This window comes from Pristiophorus japonicus, chromosome 5, assembly GCF_044704955.1.
Source record: "Pristiophorus japonicus isolate sPriJap1 chromosome 5, sPriJap1.hap1, whole genome shotgun sequence".
NCBI classification, from domain to species: Eukaryota; Metazoa; Chordata; class Chondrichthyes; family Pristiophoridae; genus Pristiophorus; species Pristiophorus japonicus.
In genome coordinates this window covers 201018878-201043579 of record NC_091981.1, presented here as the reverse complement: position 1 = coordinate 201043579, position 24702 = coordinate 201018878, and the positions used below count along the sequence as shown (strand labels likewise).

At 45.0% G+C, this 24702-nt stretch overlaps 1 protein-coding gene across 3 annotated transcripts in view; it reads right to left on the bottom strand.

Annotated features, from left to right (window-relative positions):
• Positions 1-24702, bottom strand: part of blvra (biliverdin reductase A) — a 119228-nt gene that overhangs the window by 70201 nt on the left and 24325 nt on the right. The window contains exons 1-2 of one of the 3 annotated variants that reach the window (XM_070881221.1): positions 7994-8186; positions 3509-3636 (exon numbers count right to left, since the gene is read on the bottom strand). In XM_070881221.1, the coding sequence (XP_070737322.1) occupies positions 3509-3627 (119 nt within the window). In that variant the 5' untranslated portion in view covers positions 3628-3636; positions 7994-8186. Of the gene's footprint in view, positions 1-3508; positions 3637-7456; positions 7478-7993; positions 8187-24702 lie in introns of those variants that run through there. The other 2 variants (XM_070881220.1, XM_070881219.1) reach the window with 2 other exon arrangements.

The window sequence follows — 24702 nt, the reverse complement described above, 5'->3', positions numbered from 1 at the left end:
CCGATGCAGCCAAAGTTTGCAAGGTCAGGCGAGGTCCCTTCATTTCAATGCAACATCCTAACAAAAAGGATCAGCTGGGGACACCATTGCATTATTTCCGTGGCAGGGGAGGATCGAGAAATGCATCGGTTAATCAGCGACCGCCAGCAGGATTTGTTGAAGGAAAATTAAGTTTGACAAATTCAATTAAATGTTTTGAAGAAGTGACTGATTGGATAGCTAAAGGGAATGCACTAGATGTAGATTATATGGATTTTCAGAAGCCATTCAATAAGGTGTTTCACAAGAGGCTTATTGGAAAAAATAGGATATATGATGCAAGAGAAAATGTAGCAATGTGGATAGCAAGTTGGTTGATGGACAGGAAATAAAGAGTTAGGGTAGATAGGTGTTGTTCCAACTGGAGAAGTCTTGGAATTGGTGTTTTCCAAGGATCAGTGCTGGATCCACTTTTGTTCTTAGTATTTATAGATGATTTGCAAAAGGGAACACACAATTTGTTGACAACACAAAACTAGGTGGCTTGGTAGGACTGTGAAAGACTTCAGGAAGACAATGATGGGTTAGCGGAATGGCTAAACAGTTATCTGATGCAATTTAATATGGGTAAGTGAGAGGGAATATATTTTGGGAGAAAAAAAACAAGGAAATGGAAAAAAACTTATAGGTGTGATGAACAGAGAGACCTAGGGGTTAAAATATATAATTCCCTGAAAGTACAAGTGCAGGTAGATAAATCCAAAAAAGGCCAGTAAAAGTTTGGGTTTTTATAAATAGGGGCATATAGTACAAAAGTAATGAAGTAATAATGAACTTATACAAAACAGGCTGCAGTTAGGCCGTTGATGTTTGGGGGCACATCTGGGTAGAAGAAGCTGCAGTGTTCAGTGTGTAAGATTATCATGGATTAGTTGGTTTTTAGAATACTTGCTTTCCTATCTTATAATCATCAATATCATAATCATCAGTACCTTATAATCATCAGTCATGGATTTATAATCATATGTAAGAATTAAATATAAAAGTCTGTAATCATCACCCGTATGCAATGGTAACCTGAATTATATATGACATGTAACCCTTTTGCTTATAATTAAAAGTCTGTGAGTAAGCTGTAACCAGACAACCCGGGGTGAGAAAGAGGATTGCTATAGTCGAATAGCGAGGCTGTGGGTAAAAGTTAGATATTAGCTAATAGTAAGGATGAGACTGAGTACAGCTTGGCTGGGAAGCATGGCTAGCTGCAGATGCCACTGTGCTGGAATGTTATAATATCCATGGTGAATTAAAAACAAAGGCCAAGGGTAAGGGCCGTATTTCAACCTGTCGAGACACATTCCTGTTGTATTGCCATAACTACCCCAGATGGGTCTTGAAGGTCAAAAATAGATGATGTAAGCATGTCATAGACTAAAAACCTGCATATGCCAGATAAGGCCATCTCTGACCACTTCCTTTTATCGCTCTCCACCCACATCCCCTCTTCCAACCCGACTTCATTCTGCTTCCTCCCATGAACAAAACTCTCTCCCAACTATCTTTCAACTGCACTTATGAAATACCAACTGTCCAGCCTTTGGCCCTCCATTCACCACGACATTCCTGCAGCTACCGATCTGCTCAACCACTCCCTCACCATCACCTTTGATGCCCTAGTCCCTATTGAAATAATTACGCTCTCTCACCCTGGCCATTCCCCCTGGTAATGCTCTCTTCTTCACTCCCTTAAGTCCAAGGGACGCAGACTTGAACGGAAATGACGGAGAACTGGTTTAGTCATTCACCGCCAGATCTGACTGAGCCACATAAAGCATTATCAGGTCCTGAAATGAGCTTCTGACCATATATATGCGGCATAACTAAGGCTGCCTATTTCTACCTCCGGAATTACCCGTCTAAGCCCTTATCTCAGATCATCAGCTGCTGAAACTCTCATCTATGCCTTTGTTACCTCGAGACTGGACTACTCCAATGCACTCCAGGCTGGCCTCTCACATTCTACCTTATGTAAATTTGAGGTCATCCAAAACTCTGCTATCCCCCGTGTCCTAACTTGCATCAAGTCCTGTTCACCCATCACCCCTGTACTCGCTGACCTACATTGGCTCCCAGTTAAGCAATGTCTCAATTTCAAAATTCTCTTCCTTGTTTTTAAATCCCTCCATGGCCTTGCTCCTCCCTATCTCTGTAATCTCCTCCAGCCACACAACCCCCCGCCCCCACCGAGATAGCTGCTTTCCTCTAATTCTGCCCTCTTGATTATAATCACCATGCCTTCTGTTGCATAGGCCTTAAGCTCTGGAATTCCCTGCCTAAACCTCTCCGCCTCTCCGCCTCTCTCTCCTCCTTTAAGAGACTCCTTAAAACCTATCTCTTTGACCAAGCTTTTGGTCACCTACCCTATTTATGTGGCTCAGTATCAAAGTTCCTGTCTCATAATGCTCCTGTGAAGCATCTTGGGATGTTTTACTATATTAAAAGGTGCTATATAAATACAAGTTGTTGTTGTTGTTGCTACAAACATGGCATCTTTATGATTGGATTTTGGGTTTGGGTGTCAGCCGGTGGTTGGTTCAGGAGAACTCCATAGGTTTTGAATGAGAGTAAGAGTATAAGAAGGGATTCTTAGCCACAAATTGTAGAAGATTTCAGCAGCAGAAGTTTGTAGAGACACAGTAGAAGATTACTCTGTAAACTACTGCTCGAATACTGTAATGTATTAAGTCTTACTTGTGCTGAGTAATTTTAAATCACTGTCCCCAATACGGGTCAACCTCAAATCATTTGGAACTAGCGTCCTTCTGACATCTTATAAATGGAAGCAACTGATTCTCCCACCAGCCGCCAGCACCCCCCCGCCCCCGGCTTCCCCCTCCAAAACAAAGTGAAGACCAACCCACTCCGCCCACCCCCGCCCCATTGATCTTCCTATGCAGGGGGCCATTTCCACTTTCAAAAATGTATCTATAATTTTCAGCAGCTCAGGTCCCAAATCCCAGCCTGGACTTCCAGTAGGACCTACTTGCACTGGGACTGGAGGCCTGTATGCCTCTTCTCCCTTAAAGTACTGGCCTCCAAAGGTATGCTGGGTCTCCTGTAGGACGTGCGCACAGCAACTCTTGGCGGTACTAGGATTGCATGCCTGCTGCTCTGTTCCATCTCTTGCAGGTGCCTGAGTAAGGGGTGAACAGAGGTTCTGCCCCTTAATGGACTCTACGGGAACTCACAGATCCTCTGCAGCCAGGTGTCCGCTGTTTTCGGGGGGGGGGGGGTGGAGAAAGGTTGGTGGTGGGGGGAGCGGGGGGGTTCCATCATTCTCCTGTCATAATTGTGGCAGGAGACCAACGGAATCACCAAGGAATTTTGGCTCCAAAGCATTTAGCCAATTCACATCACTTACAGTCGAACCGGAGCTGACAAATGTAGTTCTAATTTACCCAAAATATGTCACAGTTCCTATACCTTGGGCTAGTGGTCAGCTCTGTGCATAGTGGTTAACACTTCTTACCTGGAGACAAAGCCCATGGGTTTTAGCTTTTCTGTGGCACTGTTTGGCAGTGGATTCAGTAGGTCGCGGATCCGAACTCTGCCAGCCATACCAATCCCAACAACGACAACGCCCAACATTTTAATGTACTGCAAATAAGCACAAAAATGGAATCAGTACAGTAAGATTTGATTTGTGTTCTCTTTACACCAAGCATTTTGCTGTCAAAGAAGAAGATTGAAAACCTGTGATATATGAGTCGTTTTAACCCAGCTGCTGTTTAACAGTAAAAGATTGCAAATATATGTAAATTAGTATAACCAGTACTTACAATTGTGTTAGGTACAATTGTACTATCAAATGTTATATATTTACATGAAGTTAGCCATTTTATCGATTTGGATTGAAGAGTTATGCAAAGGCACTTAGAGTTGGAGAAAGAAACAGACAGCTATATTTACTGGCACCTCTACCTAAATCACTATTGCTGCTGAGCTCCCTTATTCTTTAATTTGGGAGAAGCGATGGCCTCTTATTCCACTGTTCCAATTCACCCTACCATGCAATAACACAGTGTGAAGTTGAGGCTGCAGCAGATCCATGGCACAACTACACATGTAGGCGGTGTTGTCGACCATATGTATTCTTTTCCCAAATCATCTGAATACAGGCAAATATGACGTAAGGCCATATGTGGTACACAAAGGAAAGGTTCATAAGAGGTACTTTTGCCACTGATAAATTCAGCTCTTCTAGTTTGCATTTGATCTATTCAAAATAAATGAAACTGCCATGTATCCATCCAGGGATGTTCAGGATTTCTGCCTTTGTGGGCTACATAAATTCATACAATGGAGCCTCAGGGGCTAAATATAAACTTTAAATCCATATTTCCACTAATTTCCGATGTCTCAAGTTGCTGATACGAATTGTGCTCTGATTTAGAACATGCCCATTAATAAGGCAACACTAAGGACAGCCCTTTCTAAACTACCAGCCCACTGAATCTATATAACATTGGCCCAGAACTTGCAATCCGTGGCAAGAAGTTTGCCTTTTTCGTTGTTCAAGTGATTGCAGCGCTCTATAGTGGGAATCCCATAATGCGAGGCTGCTGTGATGTCAACAATCTGTCTAAGCGGCCAATCACATTGCAGAATTCTCACAGACAACAAACCAGGAAATGAGAAGCTGCTTTTATCCGGACTTTTGAAACATTTTGGAGAGAGCAAAACAAAGATTGGGGCTCCCACATGGGGATATGGTAAAGTTTCTTAAAAATTGTAATTTTTATCATAATGGAGAAATGGGACACTTCACAAAATTAAAATTCGTTATTCATAGAAACATAGAAAATAGGTGCAGGAGTAGGCCATTCAGCCCTTCTAGCCTGCACCGCCATTCAATGAGTTCATGGCTAAACATGCAACTTCAGTACCCCCTTCCTGCTTGCTCGCCATACCCCTTGATCCCCCGAGTAGTAAGGACTTCATCTAACTCCCTTTTGAATATATTTACTGAATTGGCCTCAACTACTTTCTGTGGTAGAGAATTCCACAGGTTCACCACTCTCTGGGTGAAGAAGTTTCTCCTCATCTCGGTCCTAAATGGCTTACCCCTTATCCTTAGACTGTGACCCCTGGTTCTGGACTTCCCAAACATTGGGAACATTCTTCCTGCATCTAACCTGTCTAAACCCGTCAGAATTTTAAAAGTTTCTATGAGGTCCCCTCTCATTCTTCTGAACTCCAGTGAATACAAGCCCAGTTGATCCAGTCTTTCTTGATAGGTCAGTCCCACCATCCCGGGAATCAGTCTGGTGAATCTTCGCTGCACTCCCTCAATAGCAAGAATGTCCTTCCTCGAGTTAGGAGACCAAAACTGTACACAATACTCCAGGTGTGGCCTCACCAAGGCCCTCTACAACTGTAGCAACACCTCCCTGCCCCTGTACTCAAATCCCCTCGCTATGAAGGCCAACATGCCATTTGCTTTCTTAACCGCCTGCTGTACCTGCATGCCAACCTTCAATGACTGATGTACCATGACACCTAGGTCTCGTTGCACCTCCCCTTTTCCTAATCTGTCACCATTCAGATAATAGTCTGTCTCTCTGTTTTTACCACCAAAGTGGATAACCTCACATTTATCCACATTATACTTCATCTGCCATGCATTTGCCCACTCACCTAACCTATCCAAGTCACTCTGCAGCCTCATAGCATCCTCCTCGCAGCTCACACTGCCACCCAACTTAGTGTCATCCGCAAATTTGGAGATACTACATTTAATCCCCTCGTCTAAATCATTAATGTACAATGTAAACAGCTGGGGCCCCAGCACAAAACCTTGCGGTACCCCACTAGTCACTGCCTGCCATTCTGAAAAGTACCCATTTACTCCTACTCTTTGCTTCCTGTCTGACAACCAGTTCTCAATCCACGTCAGCACACTACCCCCAATCCCATGTGCTTTAACTTTGCACATTAATCTCTTGTGTGGGACCTTGTCGAAAGCCTTCTGAAAGTCCAAATATACCACATCAACTGGTTCTCCCTTGTCCACTTTACTGGAAACATCCTCAAAAAATTCCAGAAGATTTGTCAAGCATGATTTCCCTTTCACAAATCCATGCTGACTTGGAACTATTATGTCACCATTTTCCAAATGACACCTTAATAATTGATTCCATCATTTTACCCACTACTGAGGTCAGGCTGTTTTCTCTCTCCCTCCTTTTTTAAAAAGTGGGGTTACATTGGCTACCCTCCACTCCATAGGAACTGATCCAGAGTCAATGGAATGTTGGAAAATGACTGTCAATGCATCCGCTATTTCCAAGGCCACCTCCTTAAGTACTCTGGAATGCAGTCCATCAGGCCCTGGGGATTTATCGGCCTTCAATCCCATCAATTTCCCCAACACAATTTCCAAACTAATAAAGATTTCCCTCAGTTCCTCCTCCTTACTAGACCCTCTGACCCCTTTTATATCCGGAAGGTTGTTTGTGTCCTCCTTAGTGAATACCGAACCAAAGTACTTGTTCAATTGGTCTGCCATTTCTTTGTTCCCCGTTATGACTTCCCCTGATTCTGACTGCAGGGGACCTACGTTTGTCTTTACTAACCTTTTTCTCTTTACATACCTATAGAAACTTTTGCAATCCGCCTTAATGTTCCCTGCAAGCTTCTTCTCGAACTCCATTTTCCCTGCCCTAATCAAACCCTTTGTCCTCCTCTGCTGTGTTCTAAATGTCTCCCAGTCCCCGGGTTCACTGCTATTTCTGGCCAATTTGTATGCCACTTCCTTGGCTTTAATACTATCCCTGATTTCCCTTGCTAGCCACGGTTGAGCCACCTTGCCTTTTTTATTTTTACGCCAGACAGGAATGTACAATTGTTGTAGTTCATCCATGCGGTCTCTAAATGTCTGCCATTGCCCATCCACAGTCAACCCCTTAAGTATCATTCGCCAATCTATCCTAGCCAATTCACGCCTCATACCTTCAAAGTTACCCTTCTTTAAGTTCTGGACCATGGTCTCTGAATTAACTGTTTCATTCTCCATCCTAATGCAGAATTCCACCATATTATGGTCACTCTTCCCCAAGGGGCCTCGCACAATGAGATTGCTAATTAATCCTCTCTCATTACACAACACCCAGTCTAAGATGGCCTCCCCCCTAGTTGGTTCCTCGACATATTGGTCTAGAAAACCATCCCTTATGCACTCCAGGAAATCCTCCTCCACCGTATTGCTTCCAGTTTGGCTAGCCCAATCTATGTGCATATTAAAGTCACCCATTATAACTGCTGCACCTTTATTGCTATAACGTTTGTTTAGCAGTCAATACACTGCTAAAACCCCAGATACACCTAATCCAACAGGCCTAACATTTAGTGCCAGCTACTGGGATGGAGGAGGAGGGGCAGCACAGTGCAGCCAGTGTCAGAACAGTGAAGGACTGACCATAACTTCAGGATTTTCACGTTTAGGTGCACACACGGTACATCCTGAAGTGGCGGTCAATTTTGAAAGGGTAATAACGGCAAACATGTTAGTTTGCCGTTATTACCCACCGCAAATTCCGGCCCATTGTATCCACAGTCAGGAAGTTCTCTTTGGCCTGGTTCTGTTTGAATGATGGACAGATGCATAAAATTAACTGAAAATGGCTGAGCAGTAAAAGACAGATATTTAAGGTCTAAGGGGGAGAAATTGGGGTCGTTTGCGCCTCCTGTTAATGCAAACGACTTTTTGCCCTAAATTACATGTGAGTTTAGCGGCAGCGACGGTGGTAACCAGTGGCGCCCTGCTCCGCTGGCGGTGATGACGTCATCACTGTGCGCAGTGCCCAGTTTTCACTCCGGAACAAAAATTGCCCCGTGAAGTTGTGGCGGGCGATGACAGCGACAGCTTCAGGGGATGTGAACGGGGCGGCAGGAGGCTCGCAGGGCACAATTTAAAGAGGTGGCGGGCGGGTCAATAAAAAATGAGGCGACTTACTTAAAGCGGCCCGCTGCTGCTTTCAGCGCGAGGTCTGTGAGCGCGATCTGGCAGCCCGGTACCCGGCTCGCTGGTGGTCCAGGTGGGGTCACGCTGAGTTGGCAACTTGGGCCCTCCCATTTAATGAAGGGGGAGCCCCAACTACACGATAGCGCTACACGGCCCAGTGCACAGTGCTGCGCCCTGCTCCCGACCCGTCGGCGCCCGGGAGGAAGCAGAGTGCATTTTTTTGCACTCCACTTCCTCTCTGGAGCAATAACCCCAATTTCAAGAGCAAGGCGGAACATCGGCGCCTGGAGCAAAAATGTTCCGCCTCACAGTGTTACCGCCCTCACATTGGGTGCAATGGAATTTCTTGGCCTAAGTCTTTTGTTGTTTGTTACTGACTGATAATAAAAACTATATGGTGTCAGAACTAAAAGGAAGTCACTCTGAATTTACCAGAATATTTTAAAAGGAGATGCAGAAAAAAAAAGAACATTTGAAGCCAGACAATCTAGCTTACTACTTCTCTATGTGTCTTTCAGCGGAGTAATATTATTCTATTGGTCTTACTTGATTCTTACCTGCTGCTAAAGCTGCCTGCAATTACTACATATGGCGGAAAGACATTTAAAATTTGAAAAAATATAAATGTTAAGCACAAGGAATGTAGCCACTGTACAGTTCTATGAAACTATTACACAAAATACACTTATTCCCAACAAAAGTACAGATGCCAGTTACTCTAGCAATTGCTATAATTTTGGCCGCCAAGTGATCCCACAGCTGCCATTTTATGGCCTTTAGTAGGAGTACTGTTGCGCAAGCGGCAATTTCGCTAGTCATATGACTAGTAGTTGCCTGCGACAGTTCCTGAGTTAAATGTCAAATTACACACTAGACAAATGACAGTACCGTTAATGTTCGTTTAATACAGGAAAAGTACAAGACTCATTACTTATATTCTATTTAACTTTGCTTAGATCTGCAGAAAAGGGGTTCCAAAAGGTGTTCCTTTCCACTCAAAATACTAACTCTGTTCAACTCTGTTTAACTCAACTCAGTTTAACTCAACATACTCTCATAGTTACCCAATACGTTCCCAGGTGATCAATCCGGTCCTGACACTGTTCCTTCAAGGGTCGCTCCCCTGTTTCTGTCGAGTGTTGTTCCCAGGTTCTCGCAGCCTAAGTGGGGTTTCTCCTCTTGGTTTATACAATTCTATAATCTGTCCCATCTCCTTTGACTACACATTTATATGAACCCTGGTGACTGGGTTATTCCAGTTACAAACTGTCCTATTTTCTTAATTACATTTTGTCTGTACCCTGTTGATTAGTATTTTCTAGTTACTGGCGATGCTAAGGAAGCATGATGAATCAAACTTCATAGAAACATAGAAAATAGGTGCAGGAGTAGGCCATTCGGCCCTTCGAGCCTGCACCACAATTCAATAAGATCATGGCTGCTCATTCCCTCAGTACCCCTTTCCTGCTTTCTCTCCATACCCCTTGATCCCCTTAGCTGTAAGGACCATATTTAACTCCCTCTTGAATATATCCAATGAACTGGCATCAACAACTCTCTGCAGTAGGGAATTCCACAGGTTAACAACTCTCTGAGTGAGGAAGTTTCGCCTCATCTCAGTCCTAAATGGACTACCCCTTATACTAAGACTGTGTCCCCTGGTTCTGGACTTCCCCAACATTGGGAACATTCTACCTGCATCTAACCTGTCCTGTCCCGTCAGAATCTTATATGTTTCTATGAGATCCCCTCTCATCCTTCTAAACTCCAATGCATAAAGGCCCAGTTGATCCAGTCTCTCCTCATATGCCAGTCCTGCCATCCTGGGAATCAGTCTGGTGAACCTTCGCTGCACTCCCTCAATAGCAAGAACGTCCTTCCTCAGATTAGGAGACTAAAACTGAACACAATATTCCAGGTGAGGCCTCACCAAGGTCCTGTACAACTGCAGTAAGACCTCCCTGCTCCCATAGTCAAATCCCTTAGCTATGAAGGCCAACATACCATTTGCCTTCTTCACCGCCTGCTGTACCAGTATGCCTACTCTCAATGACTGATGAACCATGGCACACAGGTCTCGTTGCACCTCCCCTTTTCCTAGTCTGCCGCCATTCAGATAATATTTTGCCTTCGCCTTTTTGCCCCCAAAAGGGATAACCTCACATTTATCCACATTATACGCATCTGCCATGTATTTGCCCACTCACCTAACCTGTCCAAGTCACCCTGCAGCCTCCTAGCGTCCCCCTCACAGCTCACACCACCATCCAGTTTAGTGTCATCTGCAAACTTGGAGATATTACACTCAATTCCTTCATCCAAATCATTAATGTATATTGTAAAGAGCTGGAGTCCCAGCACTGAGCCCTGCGGCACTTCACTAGTCACTGCCTGCCATTCTGAAAAAGACCCATTTATCCCGACTCTCTGCTGCCTGTCTGCCAACCAGTTCTCTATCCACGTCAGTATATTACTCCCAATACCATGTGCTTTGATTTTACACACCAATCTCTTGTGTGGGATCTTGTCAAAAGCCTTTTGACAGTCCAAATACACCACATCCACTGGTTCTCCCTTGTCTACTCTACTAGTTACATCCTCAAAAAATTCCAGAAGATTTGTCAAGCATGATTTCCCCTGCATAAATCCATGCTGACGTGGACCGATCCTGTCATTGCTTTCCAAATGCGCTGCTATTTCATCCTTAATAATTGATTCCAACATTTTCCCCACTACTGATGTCAGGCTAACCGATCTATCTCACTTTTTAAAAAGTGGTATTACAGTAGCTACCCTCCAGTCCATAGGAATAGATCCAGAATCGATAGACTGCTGGAAAATGATCACCAATGCATCCACTATTTCTAGGGCCACTTTCTTAAGCACTCTGGGATGCAGACTATCAGGCCCCAGGGATTTATCGGCATTCAATCCCATCAATTTCCCGAACACAATTTCCAACCTAATAAGGATATCCTTCAGTTCCTCCTTGTCCCTCGACCCTTGGTCCCCTAGTACTTCCGGAAGGTTATTTGTGTCTTCCTTCGTGAAGACAGAACCAAAGTATTTGTTTAATTGGTCTGCCATTTCTTTGTTCCCCATTGCAAATTCACCTGAATCCGACTGCAAGGGACCTACGTTTGTCTTCACTAATCTTTTTCCCTTCACATATCTATAGAAGCTTTTGCAGTCAGTTTTTATGTTCCCGGCAAGCTTCTTCTCGTACTTTATTTTTCCCCTCTTAATTAAACCCTTTGTCCTCCTCTGCTGAATTCTAAATTTCTCCCAGTCCTCAGGTTTGTTGCTTTTTCTGGCCAATTTATCTTCCTTGGATTTAACACTATCATTAATTTCCCTTGTTAGCCATGTTTGAGCCACCTTCCCCGTTTTATTTTAACTCCAGACAGGGGTGATCTTTAAATGTTTGCCATTGCCTATCCACTGTCAACCCTTTAAGTATCATTTGCCAGTCTATCCTAGCCAATTCACGCCTCAAACCATCGAAGTTACCTTTCCTTAAGTTCAGGACCCTAGTTTCTGAATTAACTGTGTCACTCTCCATCTTAATAAAGAATTCTACCATGTTATGATCACTCTTCCCCAAGGGGCCTCACACAACAAGATTGCTAATTAGTCCTTTCTCATTGCACATCACCCAGTCTAGGATGGCCAGCTCCCTAGTTGGTTCCTCGACATATTGGTCGAGAAAACCATCCCGAATACACTCCAGGAAATCCTCCTCCACCGCATTGCTACCAGTTTGGTTAGCCCAATCTATATGTAGATTAAAGTCACTCATGATAACTGCTTTACTTTTATTGCATGCATCCATAATTTCTTGTTTGATGCTGTCCCCACCTCACTGCTACTGTTTGGTGGTGTGTACGCAACTCCCACTCGCGTTTTCTGCCCTTTGGTATTCCGTAGCTCCACCCATACCGATTCCACATCATCCAAGCTAATGTCCTTTCTTACTATTGCATTAATTTCCTCTTTAACCAGCAATGCCACCCCGCCTCCTTTTCCTTTCTGTCTATCCTTCCCAAATGTTAAATACCCCTGGATGTTGAGTTCCCATGTCTCCGTGATGCCAATTACATCATACCCGTTAACTGCAATCTGCGCAGTTAATTTGTCCACCTTATTCCGAATACTCCTCGCATTGAGGCACAGAGCCTTCAGGCTTGTCTTTCTAACACACTTTGCCCCTTTAGAATTTTGGTGTAATGTGGCCCTTTTTGCTTTTTGCCTTAGGTTTCTCTGCCCTCCACTTTTACTTTTCTTTCTATCTTTTGCTTCTGATGCCATTCTACTTCCTTCTGTCTCCCTGCATAGGTTCCCATCCCCCTGCCATATTAGTTTAACTCCTCCCCAACAGCACTAGCAAACACTCTCCCTAGGACATTGGTTCCAGTCCTGCCCAGGTGCAGACCGTCTGGTTTGTACTGGTCCCACCTCCCCCAGAACCGGTTCCAGTGTCCCAGGAAATTGAATCCCTTCCTTGTGCACCACTCCTCAAATCATGTATTAATCTGTGCTATTCTGCGATTCCTACTCTGACTAGCACGTGGCACTGGTAGCAATCCTGAGATTACTACTTTTGAGGTCCTACTTTTTAATTTAGCTCCTAGCTCCCTAAATTTGTCTTGTAGGACCTCATCCCATTTTTTACCTAGATCGTTGGTACCTATATGCACCATGACAACTGGCTGTTCACCCTCCCTTTTCAGAATGCCCTACACCCGCTCTGAGACATCCTTGACCCTTGCACCAGGGAGGCAAAATATCATCCTGGAGTCTCGGTTGCGGCCGCAGAAACGACTATCTATTTTCCTTACAATTGAATCCCCTATCACTATAGCTCTCCCACTTTTTTTCCTGCCTTCCTGTGCAGCAGAGCCACCCACGGTGCCATGAACTTGGCTGCTGCTGCCCTCCCCTGATGAGTCATCCCCCTCAACAGTATCCAAAGCGGTGTATCTGTTTTGCAGGGGGATGACCACAGGGAACCCCTGCACTACCTTCCTTGCACTGCTCTTCCTGTTGGTCATCCATTCCCTATCTGGCTGTGTACCCTTTACCTGCGGTAAGACCAACTCACTAAACGTGCTATTTATGTCATTCTCAGCATCGTGGATGCTCCAGAGTGAATCCACCCGCAGCTCCAGTGCCGCAATGCGGTCCACCAGGAGCTGCAGGCGGATGCACTTCCCGCGCACCGGAAGCGTCCCTGACTTCCCACATAGTACAGGAGGAGCATAATACGTGTCCGAGCTGTGCTGCCATGACTTAACCCCTAGATAAACTTAAATTGGTAGCAACAATGCTACAGGCTAATGATAAAGAAAAAGAAAAACTACTGTCCAATCACCAGCCAATCACTTACCCCCTTGGCTGTGACATCACTTTTTGATTTCTTTCTACTTCTTTTTGCCTCCCTGTTGCAGTTGCAACAGGTGGCCTCTTGTTGGCCTCACGAACTGCCGCTCCACCTCCCGACTCCCTGCTGGGCTCCTCGACGTCCCGCTGGCCTCAATTGATAATTCATTTTATGTTCAAGGCACCTTAACCTTACTCTCAGGGGACTTTCCATTTTATATTGCCATAGCCTGCATATTTCCACAAGTGCCATCGTCAATGGTGCACCAGTCATCCGAGTAACTAGGGACACCCAGCATTAGGAGTCTCTAGGCCTGGTCCCACACCCTTCTACACCACTAGTCTTGTTTCAGGCTTTGTCCCCACAAGGCTGAGTAGGAATTGTTGTGCAAGGTCATACTTTATGCAGGCCCTAGCCTAAATTTCCAGTCCTTCTGGTGCCTTACTGCCTGATTTATAGTGGAGGTGCGTCAGAAAGGATTTTTAGCCCCAGCATTTTGTTTTTGTGCTACTTACTATGAATAAGCACTTTAAACTGCAGATTCTTGGAAGAACCTCTCTTTGTTTGAAACGTCCACCCACCATGTAAGTGCGGCTGAAACTGCTGTATCTAGAACCAGCAGAACCCTCATATATATATATATATACACACACAGGGCGGTTAAGAGATACAGGTGCAATGTCGAGAATCTGGAGTTCCGGAATCCGGAGTGATCGGTGGCAGGGTCATCCAGAATCCATAAACGTTCCGGATTCCGGAGCCGCTGACGATGCTGACCTTGGAGCCCCTCCGCTGCTCGCCTCGCTGCCGCTGCCCTTATCTCGCCACCGCTCACCTTACCTCGGGGCCTCGGTGGCCCGCCTGAACACCTCCTCCATGACGGGGTGGCCCCAACACGTCCTCCTCCTTGGCGGGGCCAGATGGCCTGAGCAGTTCCTCGGCGGGGACCCCCCAGTTCTTTCTGACGTTCCGACATTCGAAAATACCCAAACCTCAGGTGTTTTTGGATTCGTGACATCAGAAAGATGATTGAAAGTCCGGAAAAGCCCGGAATCCAGAACGGCATCGGTCCTGAGGGTTCCGGATTCTCAACACTGCACTTATACCAAGGAAAGCTGAAGGAGCAAGACACAGTGTGCTGATGCTTTACTGTGCTATGTCACAGTGTGATAAGAAAATCCCTTAGTCACAATTCCCCAACCATTTCATGAGATTCCTTTATTCTTATTATCATATTATCCAAGCATTGGGGAAGTTAAGATGTTACATGACACACTAATTTTATTGACATGAATTTAACACTAGTTTTAAATCTAATCCATATTGATCAGGTGCCCAGAAGGGCAGATGCTGTCAATGTACTTGCACACAGGGTTCGATCTCTTAATACTCTGTAGTATCTAATTGGTACATTTCTCAAAATCTATAAACTAGACACAAGCTTGGGCTTGTTATCACCCGGAGGGGCAGCAATAAGCACTTCTAGGTGGACGGCTAGCTTCCAGCTCCCCGCTGGGTCTTTTGGTGCTGGTTTCAACCTTTACTGCACGAAAGAGGTGAGCCGATGTGCAACGCCCCTGGGTGTGATGCCGGCTTGATTTTTGACTGCCGCCCAAGTTGGACTCCCTGAAATAAGGAGTCGATATCCACCCATATAGCAACCACGGAATCACTCAGACAAAACCTTGGTTCAACTGAACTTTATTCAAGCATATGCAGGGGAAGTGTTCAGAAATGAACCTTCAAAGTACAAGGGTTCTACAGTTCACCAGTTTTCGAGGTGTGTGACCCTCCTACAAAACCTTCTATGACCACTGGTTGGCCTACAGCTCATCAGTGGAGCTTCTTTGATTCGTTGACCCTTATCAGATTGGCTGCTGAGTGGTTTCTCAAACTCTCCATCTCCCATAGCATCTCAGCCTTCTGGAATGTGTTGTTCTACAGTGTTAACCTTGCCTTGGTTTCCCATGGCATGCTGTTCAACCTTGCCTTGGTTTCTCATGGCTAGTTCTGCACCTGGTTTCTTATCAGACAAAACTATCTCTTTCCCATGAGCTCAGCAAACTATCTCTTTCCCATAGAAACGTAGAAAATAGGTGCAGGATTAGGCCATTCGGACCTTCGAGCCTGCACCACCATTCAATAAGATCATGGATGATCATTCGCCTCAGTACCCCTTTCCTGCTTTCTCGCCATACCCCTTGATCCCTTTAGACGTAAGGGCCATACCTAACTCCCTCTTGAATATATACAATGAACTGGCATCAACAACTCTCTGCGGTACAGAACTCCACAGGTTAACAACTCTCTGAGTGAAGAAGTTTCTCCTCATCTCAGTCCTAAATGGCTTACCCCTTATCCTTAGACTGTGTCCCCTGGTTCTGGACTTCCCCAACATTGGGAACATTCTTCCTGCATCTAACCTGTCCAGTCCCATCAGAATTTTATATGCTTCTATGAGATCCCCTCTCATCCTTCTAAACTTCAGTGAAGACAAGCCCAGTTGATCCAGTCAATCCAGTCGATCCAGTCTCTCCTCATATGTCAGTCCAGCCATCCCGGGAATCAGTTTGGTGAACCTTCGCTGCACTCCCTCAATAGCAAGAACGTCCTTTCTCAGATTAGGAGACCAAAACTGAACACAATATTCCAGGTGAGGCCTCACCAAGGCCCTGTACAACTGCAGTAAGACCTCCCTGCTCCTATACTCAAATCCCCTAGCTATGAAGGCCAACATACTATTTGCCTTCTTCACTGCCTGCTGTGTCTGCATGCCAACTTTTAATGACTGATGTACCATGACACCCAGGTCTCATTGCACCTTCCCTTTTCTTAATCTGCCGCCATTCAGATAATATTCTGCCTCGTGTTTTTGCCACCAAAGTGGATAACCTCATTTATCCACATTATACTGTATCTGCCATGCATTTGCCCACTCACCTAACCTGTTCAAGTCACCCTGCAGCCTCTTAGCATCCTCCTCACAGCTCACACACAGCTTATTGTCATCTGCAAACAATTCCCTTATCTAAATCATTGAGGTATATTGTAAATAGCTGGGGTCCCAGCACTGAGCCTTGCGGCACTCCACTAGTCTCTGCCTGCCATTCTGTAAAGGACCCGTTTATCCCGACTCTCTGCTTCCTGTCTGCCAACTAGTTCTCTATCCACGTCAGTGTATTACCCCCAATACCATGTGCTTTAATTTTGCACACCAATCTCTTGTGTGGGACCTTGTCCACTGGTTTTCCCTTGTCCACTCTACTCGTTACATCCTCAAAAAATTCTAGAAGATTTGTCAAGCATGATTTCCCTTTCGTAAATCCATGCTGACTTGGACCGGTCCCGTCACTGCTTTCCAAAAGCGCTGCTATTTCATCTTTAATAATTGATTCCAACATTTTCCCCACTACTGATGTCAGGCTAACCGGTCTATAATTACCCGTTTTCTCTCTCCCTCCTTTTTTAAAAAGTGGGTTTACATTAGCTACCCTCCAATCTATAGGAACTGATCCAGAGTCAATAAACTGTTGGAAAATGATCACCTATGCATCCACTATTTCTAGGGCCACTTCCTTAAGTACTTTGGGATGCAGACTATCAGGCCCCAGGGTTTTATCGGCCTTCAATCCCATCAATTTCCCTAATACAATTTCCCCGCCTAATAAGGATTTCCTTTAGTTCCTCCTTCTCTCTAGACCCTCGGTCCCCTCGTATTTCCGGAAGGTTTTTTGGGTCTTCCTTCGTGAAGACAGAACCAGGTATTTCTTCAACTGGTCTGCCATTTCTTTGTTCCCCATTATAAATTCACCTGAATCTGACTGCAAGGGACCTACTTTTGTCTTCACTAATCTTTTTCTCTTCACAAATCTATAGAAGCTTTTGCAGTCAGTTTTTATGTTCCCGGCAAGCCTCCTCTCATACTCTATTTTCCCCCTCCTAATTAAACCCTTTGTCCTCCTCTGCTGAATTCTAAATTTCTCCCAGTCCTCAGGTTTGCTGCTTTTTCTGGTCAATTGATATGCCTCTTCCTTGGATTTAACACTATTCTTAATTTCCCTTGTTAGCCACGGTTGAGCCACCTTCCCCATTTTATTTTTACTCCATGAGTTAAATGTTGCTACAATCTGTCAATAGGCGATATATTATAATCACTACCTTGAGGTGGAGGAACTCCTGACTCCTCACAACCTCCTAACACTGATAAGCCCTTTAATCTGAACCATCTCACGTGTCAGATCAATTCACTACCTTCAGTACCCACTTTGGTGACCAACTGTCTGTCCACTTTATACTTTACTCTCTTATGGCCCTTGGCTATATGCCCAAGATAGGCCATTTCTCAATTAATTCCTCATGGGTGAGCATCCAGAGTTGTCCTTTCACTTGGGTAGCTACTTCCCGAGCTGCAGGACCCATCTGTTGACTTTCCCATCAAGGTTATACAAGATAAATCCTTTCTGCCGGACTGTCTATATTCCTTTTGTTAAATGTTTTAACTATTATTTGTACCATGGCCTGTCTCTTACGTCGATTACATTTTTTAAAAGCTAACAATTGTAAGATAACCAATATGATCCCTTGCACCACAACCAGTACATGTGACATTATCCGTATCCATGGATGCACTTGCGCATTAAGTCCCTCATTCCAAAACTTCATGTACCAAGGTTGACTAGCTAACATTTCCTCAGTGTCCTTTCGCAGTTTGTCAATGTCTTCATTAGTTAATTACCCTCAATAATTCCAATTAAATTGAGATCAATATTTTTTCATAACCAATATGTTATTAACTAAACACAATACAGAACAGATAAAATTTGACGTCAGTTTCCGTATTCTTCTTTCTTTGGATGCCTTTCCAATTAACTGTAAAAATACTGAATTCATTTTTGTATCTAACAAACATCACAAACACATTTTACACATAAGGGAAAAGAGGGCGGAGCTTCCCTTAGCTTGTAGCTCCGAGAAATTTATGCAGGCTTTTTAAAAAAAGACACGAAAGATAGTGCTTTTTTGATAACCAAATTGAAAAGACAGTGCTTTGTTATGATTCAAATTGATTTTAAACAAGACCACACATTTTAAATTTTGAACTACATAAGATAATCGCAAATTTTTTAAATCCAATTAAAACGTTTAATTTGTTTTTCTTTTTGCAACTGTAACTTCAAGGCTGAATTTTTATCTTTTGTTAAACACCCCGTCTTTTGTGCGTTTGATGGCTCCGTAAATCAAAATATCTCCGCACCTGCGTTTCTAACTTAAAATCTAATTCAGTTCTAGATACACTATGAACATTTTAACACTTAATTTAGTAATACTTTCCCAGATCCAATACAACATAACAATGGGTTGAAAAAGTTTTCAGCTCCATATCTAAAAAGTGGGGGAGCTAAACCAAACATACAGACAATCATTCCTCTTTTAAAAGACCGGCTTTCAGACACATATTCCACAGCCAAGAAACCTTCACACAAACACTTCACACAAACACTTCCATACAAACTGAAACTTTTAAACAACATCCTTTCACTCGATACATGTTATATCTTTTTTCCTCGGCAGCTTAAGTGTCGGTTTTAACTTGTAAGTTCTTTTTGGATTATTTTCACATTCTTTTCTGCTAGCATGTATACCCGAGACCCCTCTGGTCCCCATATCTCAGAGACTCCTCTGGTCCCCATTCCATCCCACTGGGCAGTTTTTTCTAAGATCGCTGGGGTCATCACACACCGCTGGCCCAGTAGGTTATTGATGTATTCCTTCTTGCTTGCGCCGCGCACGGTCAATACAGGTTCGTTAGTATTAGCTCTGTGTCACTCGACACGCTTCGTGACATACTCCTAACCTGCCTGCCTCAGTCTTCGTCCTTCCTTGGTTCGCTATAACTTAGTTCTTTATACAGATTACCTCCTTCCCCGTTAATGCTACAGCTCTATCTTGTAGGTGGTACAAAAAAGGATACTCACCCCAACAGCTGCCACATCGTCCAGGTCAGAGTGTCTGTACCCTGCTCGCTGCGCCAAATGTTGGGGTAAAAAGAAGACTTCTCTTCTTCAAGGTGGACTCCCTGAAATAAGGAGTCGACACCCACCCATATAGCGACCACGGAATCACTCAGACAAAACCTTGGTTCAACCGATCTTTATTCAAGCATATGCAGGGGAAGAGTTCAGGATTGAACCTTCAAAGTACAAGGGTTCTACATGCACAGTTATACAGTTTTCGAGGTGTGCGACCCTCCTACAAAACCTTCTATGACCACCGGTTAACCTACAGCTTATCAGCGGAGCTTCATTGATTCACTGACCCTTATCAGGCATTGGCTGCTGAGTGGTTTCTCAAACTCTCCATCTTCCATAGCATCTCAGCCTTCTGGAATGTGTTGTTCCACAGTGTTAACCATGCCTTGGTTTCCCATGGCGTGCCGTTCAACCTTGCCTTGGTTTCCCATGGATAGTTCTGCACCTGGTTTCTTATCAGACAAAACTATCCCTTTCCCATGAGCTCAGCAAACTATCCCTTTCCCATGAGTTCAGCAAACTATCCCTTTCCCATGAGTTAAATGTTGCTACAATCTGTCAATAGGCAATATATTACAATCCCTACCTTGAGATGGAGGAACTCCCGACTCCTCACAACCTCCTAATAATGATAAGCCCACTAATCTGAACCATCTCACGTCAGATCAATTCACTGCCTTCAGTACCCACTTTGGTGACCAACTGTTTGTCCACTTTATACTTTACCCTCTTACATGCCCGATCCGTAGCGCTCCATAGAGCACTGTGCTGGGACTGCCTGTGAAAGCGGGCGGTCCGAGCTATAGCGGCTACAATGAGGTAAGTAATGTCAACCTCAGGTAAGTGTGATTGATTTTTATTTTAGTCTTTTTACAATTTATGTTGTGGTGTTGTGAATTATTTATTGGGAATGTTTTGTTTTTTCAGATTCCACCCCCCTCCCCCCCCCAAGGCCGACTGTTTAGCTTGGGATCTTCAGCCGCCTTGCGCCCGAAGAATTTTGCTGACTGAGGCGCAAACTTTACCGCCCACCACCATTGCTGACCCGAAATGAACAGAACTGAAAATCCAGCCCAATGCGCTGTGTTATGTATCATGCTGTCCAGGACATCATGAAACAATTCCTCCTCTCCAGCGGCAGTGTGCCCTTCAATTCGTAGTGAAATGTTCTCATTTCATAGAACTTTACAGCAGAGGAGGATATTTGACCTATTGTGCCTCTGTCCACTCTCAGAAAGAACATAAGAGTAGGCCATTCAGTACCTCGAGCCTGTTCTGCCATTCAATTAGATCATGGCTGATCTGGATTTAAATTCAATTTACCCACCTTGGTTCCACAATCCACTTAGCAAGAGCTATCCATTTAGTCCCATTCTCATGTCCTTGCCTCACACCAGTTTAATTTTTTTTCAAATATTTATCCACTTTCCTTTTTGAAGCTATTTTGGATTCTGCTTTCACCATTGTTTCTGATAGGATGTTCATGTAGTAACAATCCTCTGCCTTACTAAGGGATGCCTAAAAATGTATAAAATTGATACAAATGCTGTGTTTTAAATCGTTGTTTTGGACTGAAGCTGAAATGTCTCCTAAGACTGATATTAGAATGCTTAGAAACGCTAATGTCATTGGGCTAGACTTTCCACTTCACATCGCTGGCCCATATATCGTCCAAAACGGCCTGCTATAGCCCATTTTGACTGAAAAGTGGAAAGTTAGGATGGAACATCACCAGAAAATTCTCCCCCCAACTTTCGGCACATCGCCAGGCTGATCGCTCGCTGAGAGCATCACTGGAGAATCGTTGCTTTTCCCGGGCCTTCCTCACAGAACTGGGCACTACGGACACCATTTTGAATGTCAGTGGACGGGAGGAGGCTGCTAAAATAAGAGGGCTTATAAGTTGTGAGTTATTTAAGGGTCTTTTATAGATAGATCCACTCACATTTATGCTTATATTTAATAATAATTAGTTTTTATTTTAGATTAGGCATTTTATTGCTAAAAAGGGTATTTATAGCAAGTGATAATAATATTTGTGATAATGATGAGGCCTAACGCTTCTCTGCCATTACTTGTAACTGCTCACACGCTGGCGTCTGACAGGGTCAATCAAAGAGGTGGCAGAGTAATGCGGAGGCAGAGGAGGCGAACGTACATCCAACGAAGATACAAGGAAAAGCAATCTTACCTCAACTTGTCTGAAAATGCATGTCTTAGGAGGCTGCACTTCGGAAGGAGTCATTGATGAGATACACCAGCTCATCAAGCGGGATCTGCAGTCTGCCAGCACCATTAGGACCGCAATGCCTGTTAAGGTAAAGGTTACTGCGGCACTATCATTCTACGCATCTAGATCCTTTCAGGCTTCAGCTGGCGACATCTGTGGTATCTCTCAGCACGCCACACACTGCTACATTTGACAGGTGACTGAAGCCCTTTACGCTCGCAGGATGGACTTTATAAGCTTCCCTATGAGCAGGGAGGCAAAAACCGGGAGGGCTTTGGGTTTCTCGAGAAAAGCAAACTTCCCCAAGATGCAGGGAGCAATAGACTGCACGCACATCGCCCTGAAAGCACCTTTACAGAACCCAGAGGTGTTTCGTAACTGAAAGGTATCCCACACTCTGAATGTGCAGCTCGTCGTTGACCATAACCAAATTATCATGGCAGTAAATGCTACATTTCCAGGCAGCATCCATGATGCGCACATCCTGCGTGAGAGTGCTATCCTTGACCTGTTTGTCAATCAGCCAGAAGGTCACGATTGGATGCTGGGGAATAAAGGATATGGGGCTAGAACCTCCACTTTTGAGGTTATCGCCCAAAAATGGATATTATTTCCGATGTGGGTGACAAAAAAGGGTTGTCAGATCGCCCATTCTCAAAAACCTAGTTTACATTTTTGAAAATAGGCATTACCATGAACGATCTCAAATGGGTGGTAGCGTTAAATTTCTTTGACCTTCTGCCGCAAAGTGTCGCCGTCCTTAGCAACGCCATTGCAACGCTCGATTCCCGCGATTCTGGAGGTCAAGGGTCACCATGACATATGTAGAAGAGGAGACAGAGAGAGAGTGGGAGCTCAGAGGGACTGAAGGCGTGTCTGGGTGTGGTGTGGCTGCTTTGGGAGGAAGGAGGGAGACTTTAGAGCTTCACAGCAAGTAGGCAAACAAAAATTAGCTGTTACCAGCCACATATTTGACCAAATTTGCCCTATAATGGAGGGAGAGAAGGAGGCATCACAGCATACTGTGGAGACTGATGCTGGAGAGAGCAGTGAGGTGGGAGAGGAGCACATTGGAGGCCACAAAAGAGCCAGGAGGTTCTCGGACGAGGCAAATGCCTCCCTCCTGCAGGAGGTCGAGTCATGCTGGGGTGATTTGACACAGGGAGGGCATGGGAAGCCCACCCCAATGGCCTACCACAGGATATTCTCGTCGGCGACCAACGAGGTGCACGAGGGCAACCAACGCCGCAAACTATGGAATGACCTTGTGGGATCCGCAAGAGTATTAGATTGATTTACATGTACTTATGTATTTATATAATTTGATCTGTAACAGTCATGAGTGACTAACAGCAGATATGAGGTCTTGCACTTTTACTGGGAATATTTTACTCAAAGCCTGCAGTCACGGTGTACGTCTTTAGGTAAAGAATGATAATAATCATAATAATCATGATGTCGGTTATGTGTTGCATCAATCTCTGTGACAGTACCTAGCAATGATATCACGCAATGATCTCTTGTTATGTCGTCCGACAGAAGAAGCTATCGACGATGAGGTCCATGTAGAGGTGAACGGGTGGGGGGGGGGGGTCCACCTGTCCCCAGCAACATCACCGCGATGGAGGAGCGTGTGCTCGCACTCATGGGGAAGCACCCCCGGACAGCCATGGACGCATCTGCAGACCCTGAATTGGTGCCTCGTGAGTAAAGCTTACACCATTGCGTGATGTAAAGTCAATAGATGCCACACCAACTCATTTCCGACCAATGATATATGATAGATGATTTGTAAAAGTGTCAGAAATAATGCTGGCCTAATGAAAATCATTGCAATGCACAATGTGTTGATGGTGATGAAATGTGATGTCTGCGATGATTTTGAGAGCGGTGGTGCTTTTGTCGTGCATATACTCTGTGTAGTGCTGGACTCGCCTTGTCACCCTAGCACCACCGCCTCCTCTAACAACCTCGTTTGTGTCTTGCAGCTCAGCCAGCAGTGCGACCCCAGGCAAGGCCAGAGTGCAGAAGGTGGGGGCACGGGGCAGGAGTCGGCGGACGATCCTATTACATCTGGTGCTGAGGAGCTTCGATTATCACCCGTCAATCCACTGGGTCTGTTCTCTACGAATGAGAGCGCGGACTTCGAAGAACCTGCATCGCCATGTTCCAGAACCCATTCCACCCCAAGGCCATCTAGTGGTCCTCCAGTCATTCCTGCCTCCACGCTGGAGGTGCCGGCCCCAAGCACTTCTCCATAGGGCACCGCATTTGTCCCCAGGACGGTGCCGACTCCGCGGAGGTCTCGTGGAGGCGTCAAGTCTGTTCCACGAGTGCGACATGATAGCGGAGAGATGGTACAATTGTCCAGGAGGAGTGTAGACATTGGTGACCGGCTCATCAAAGCTTTGGGGGGCATATCCCAACACCTGGCCACCATGACCGAGTACATTCCGCGCACAGTGGAGTCCATGAATGTGACAGCCAGGAACACTGATGCCACAGCCCTCCCAGTGGTCCCAGAGCACGGCACTCCACCCCTAGGTCCTGCGCCATCACTGCGAATGACAGATGAGAGCAAGGACCAAGATCCTGCTTCTGCATCAGAGAATGTTGCCCCCTCGGCACCCCCCGCTCCCGTACCCTTCCAACCAACACATCTGCCTTCATCCCCCCCTGAGGAGCTCCTCGGCCAGGCGCCGTGGAGCAAGGAGGGGAAGGGGTGGAGATGGGAAGGAGAGGGAAGGGGAAGGAAAGTGAGGTGCATGTGCGCAGGTGATGGTTGTGTTATATCTCCATCTGGTTGCATGCAATTTGTTGCAAAGTATGGGGGCTGGGGACCATGCTCCTGCTTTGCCTTTGTATTCTGTGTTGCTGGACATGTTGGAACATGTGATTGATGTCAATGGTGGAAAACGAGGGATGTGGGCGGGGGTTGGGTGTTATTGGCTGTGATACCTATGATTTCAGATCCATGTTGTTATAAAATTTTTGTTCTTGAACATAACCTTGTTGCGTATTGTCTTACGTAGCTGGACTTACACACTGGTGATTCCTTACC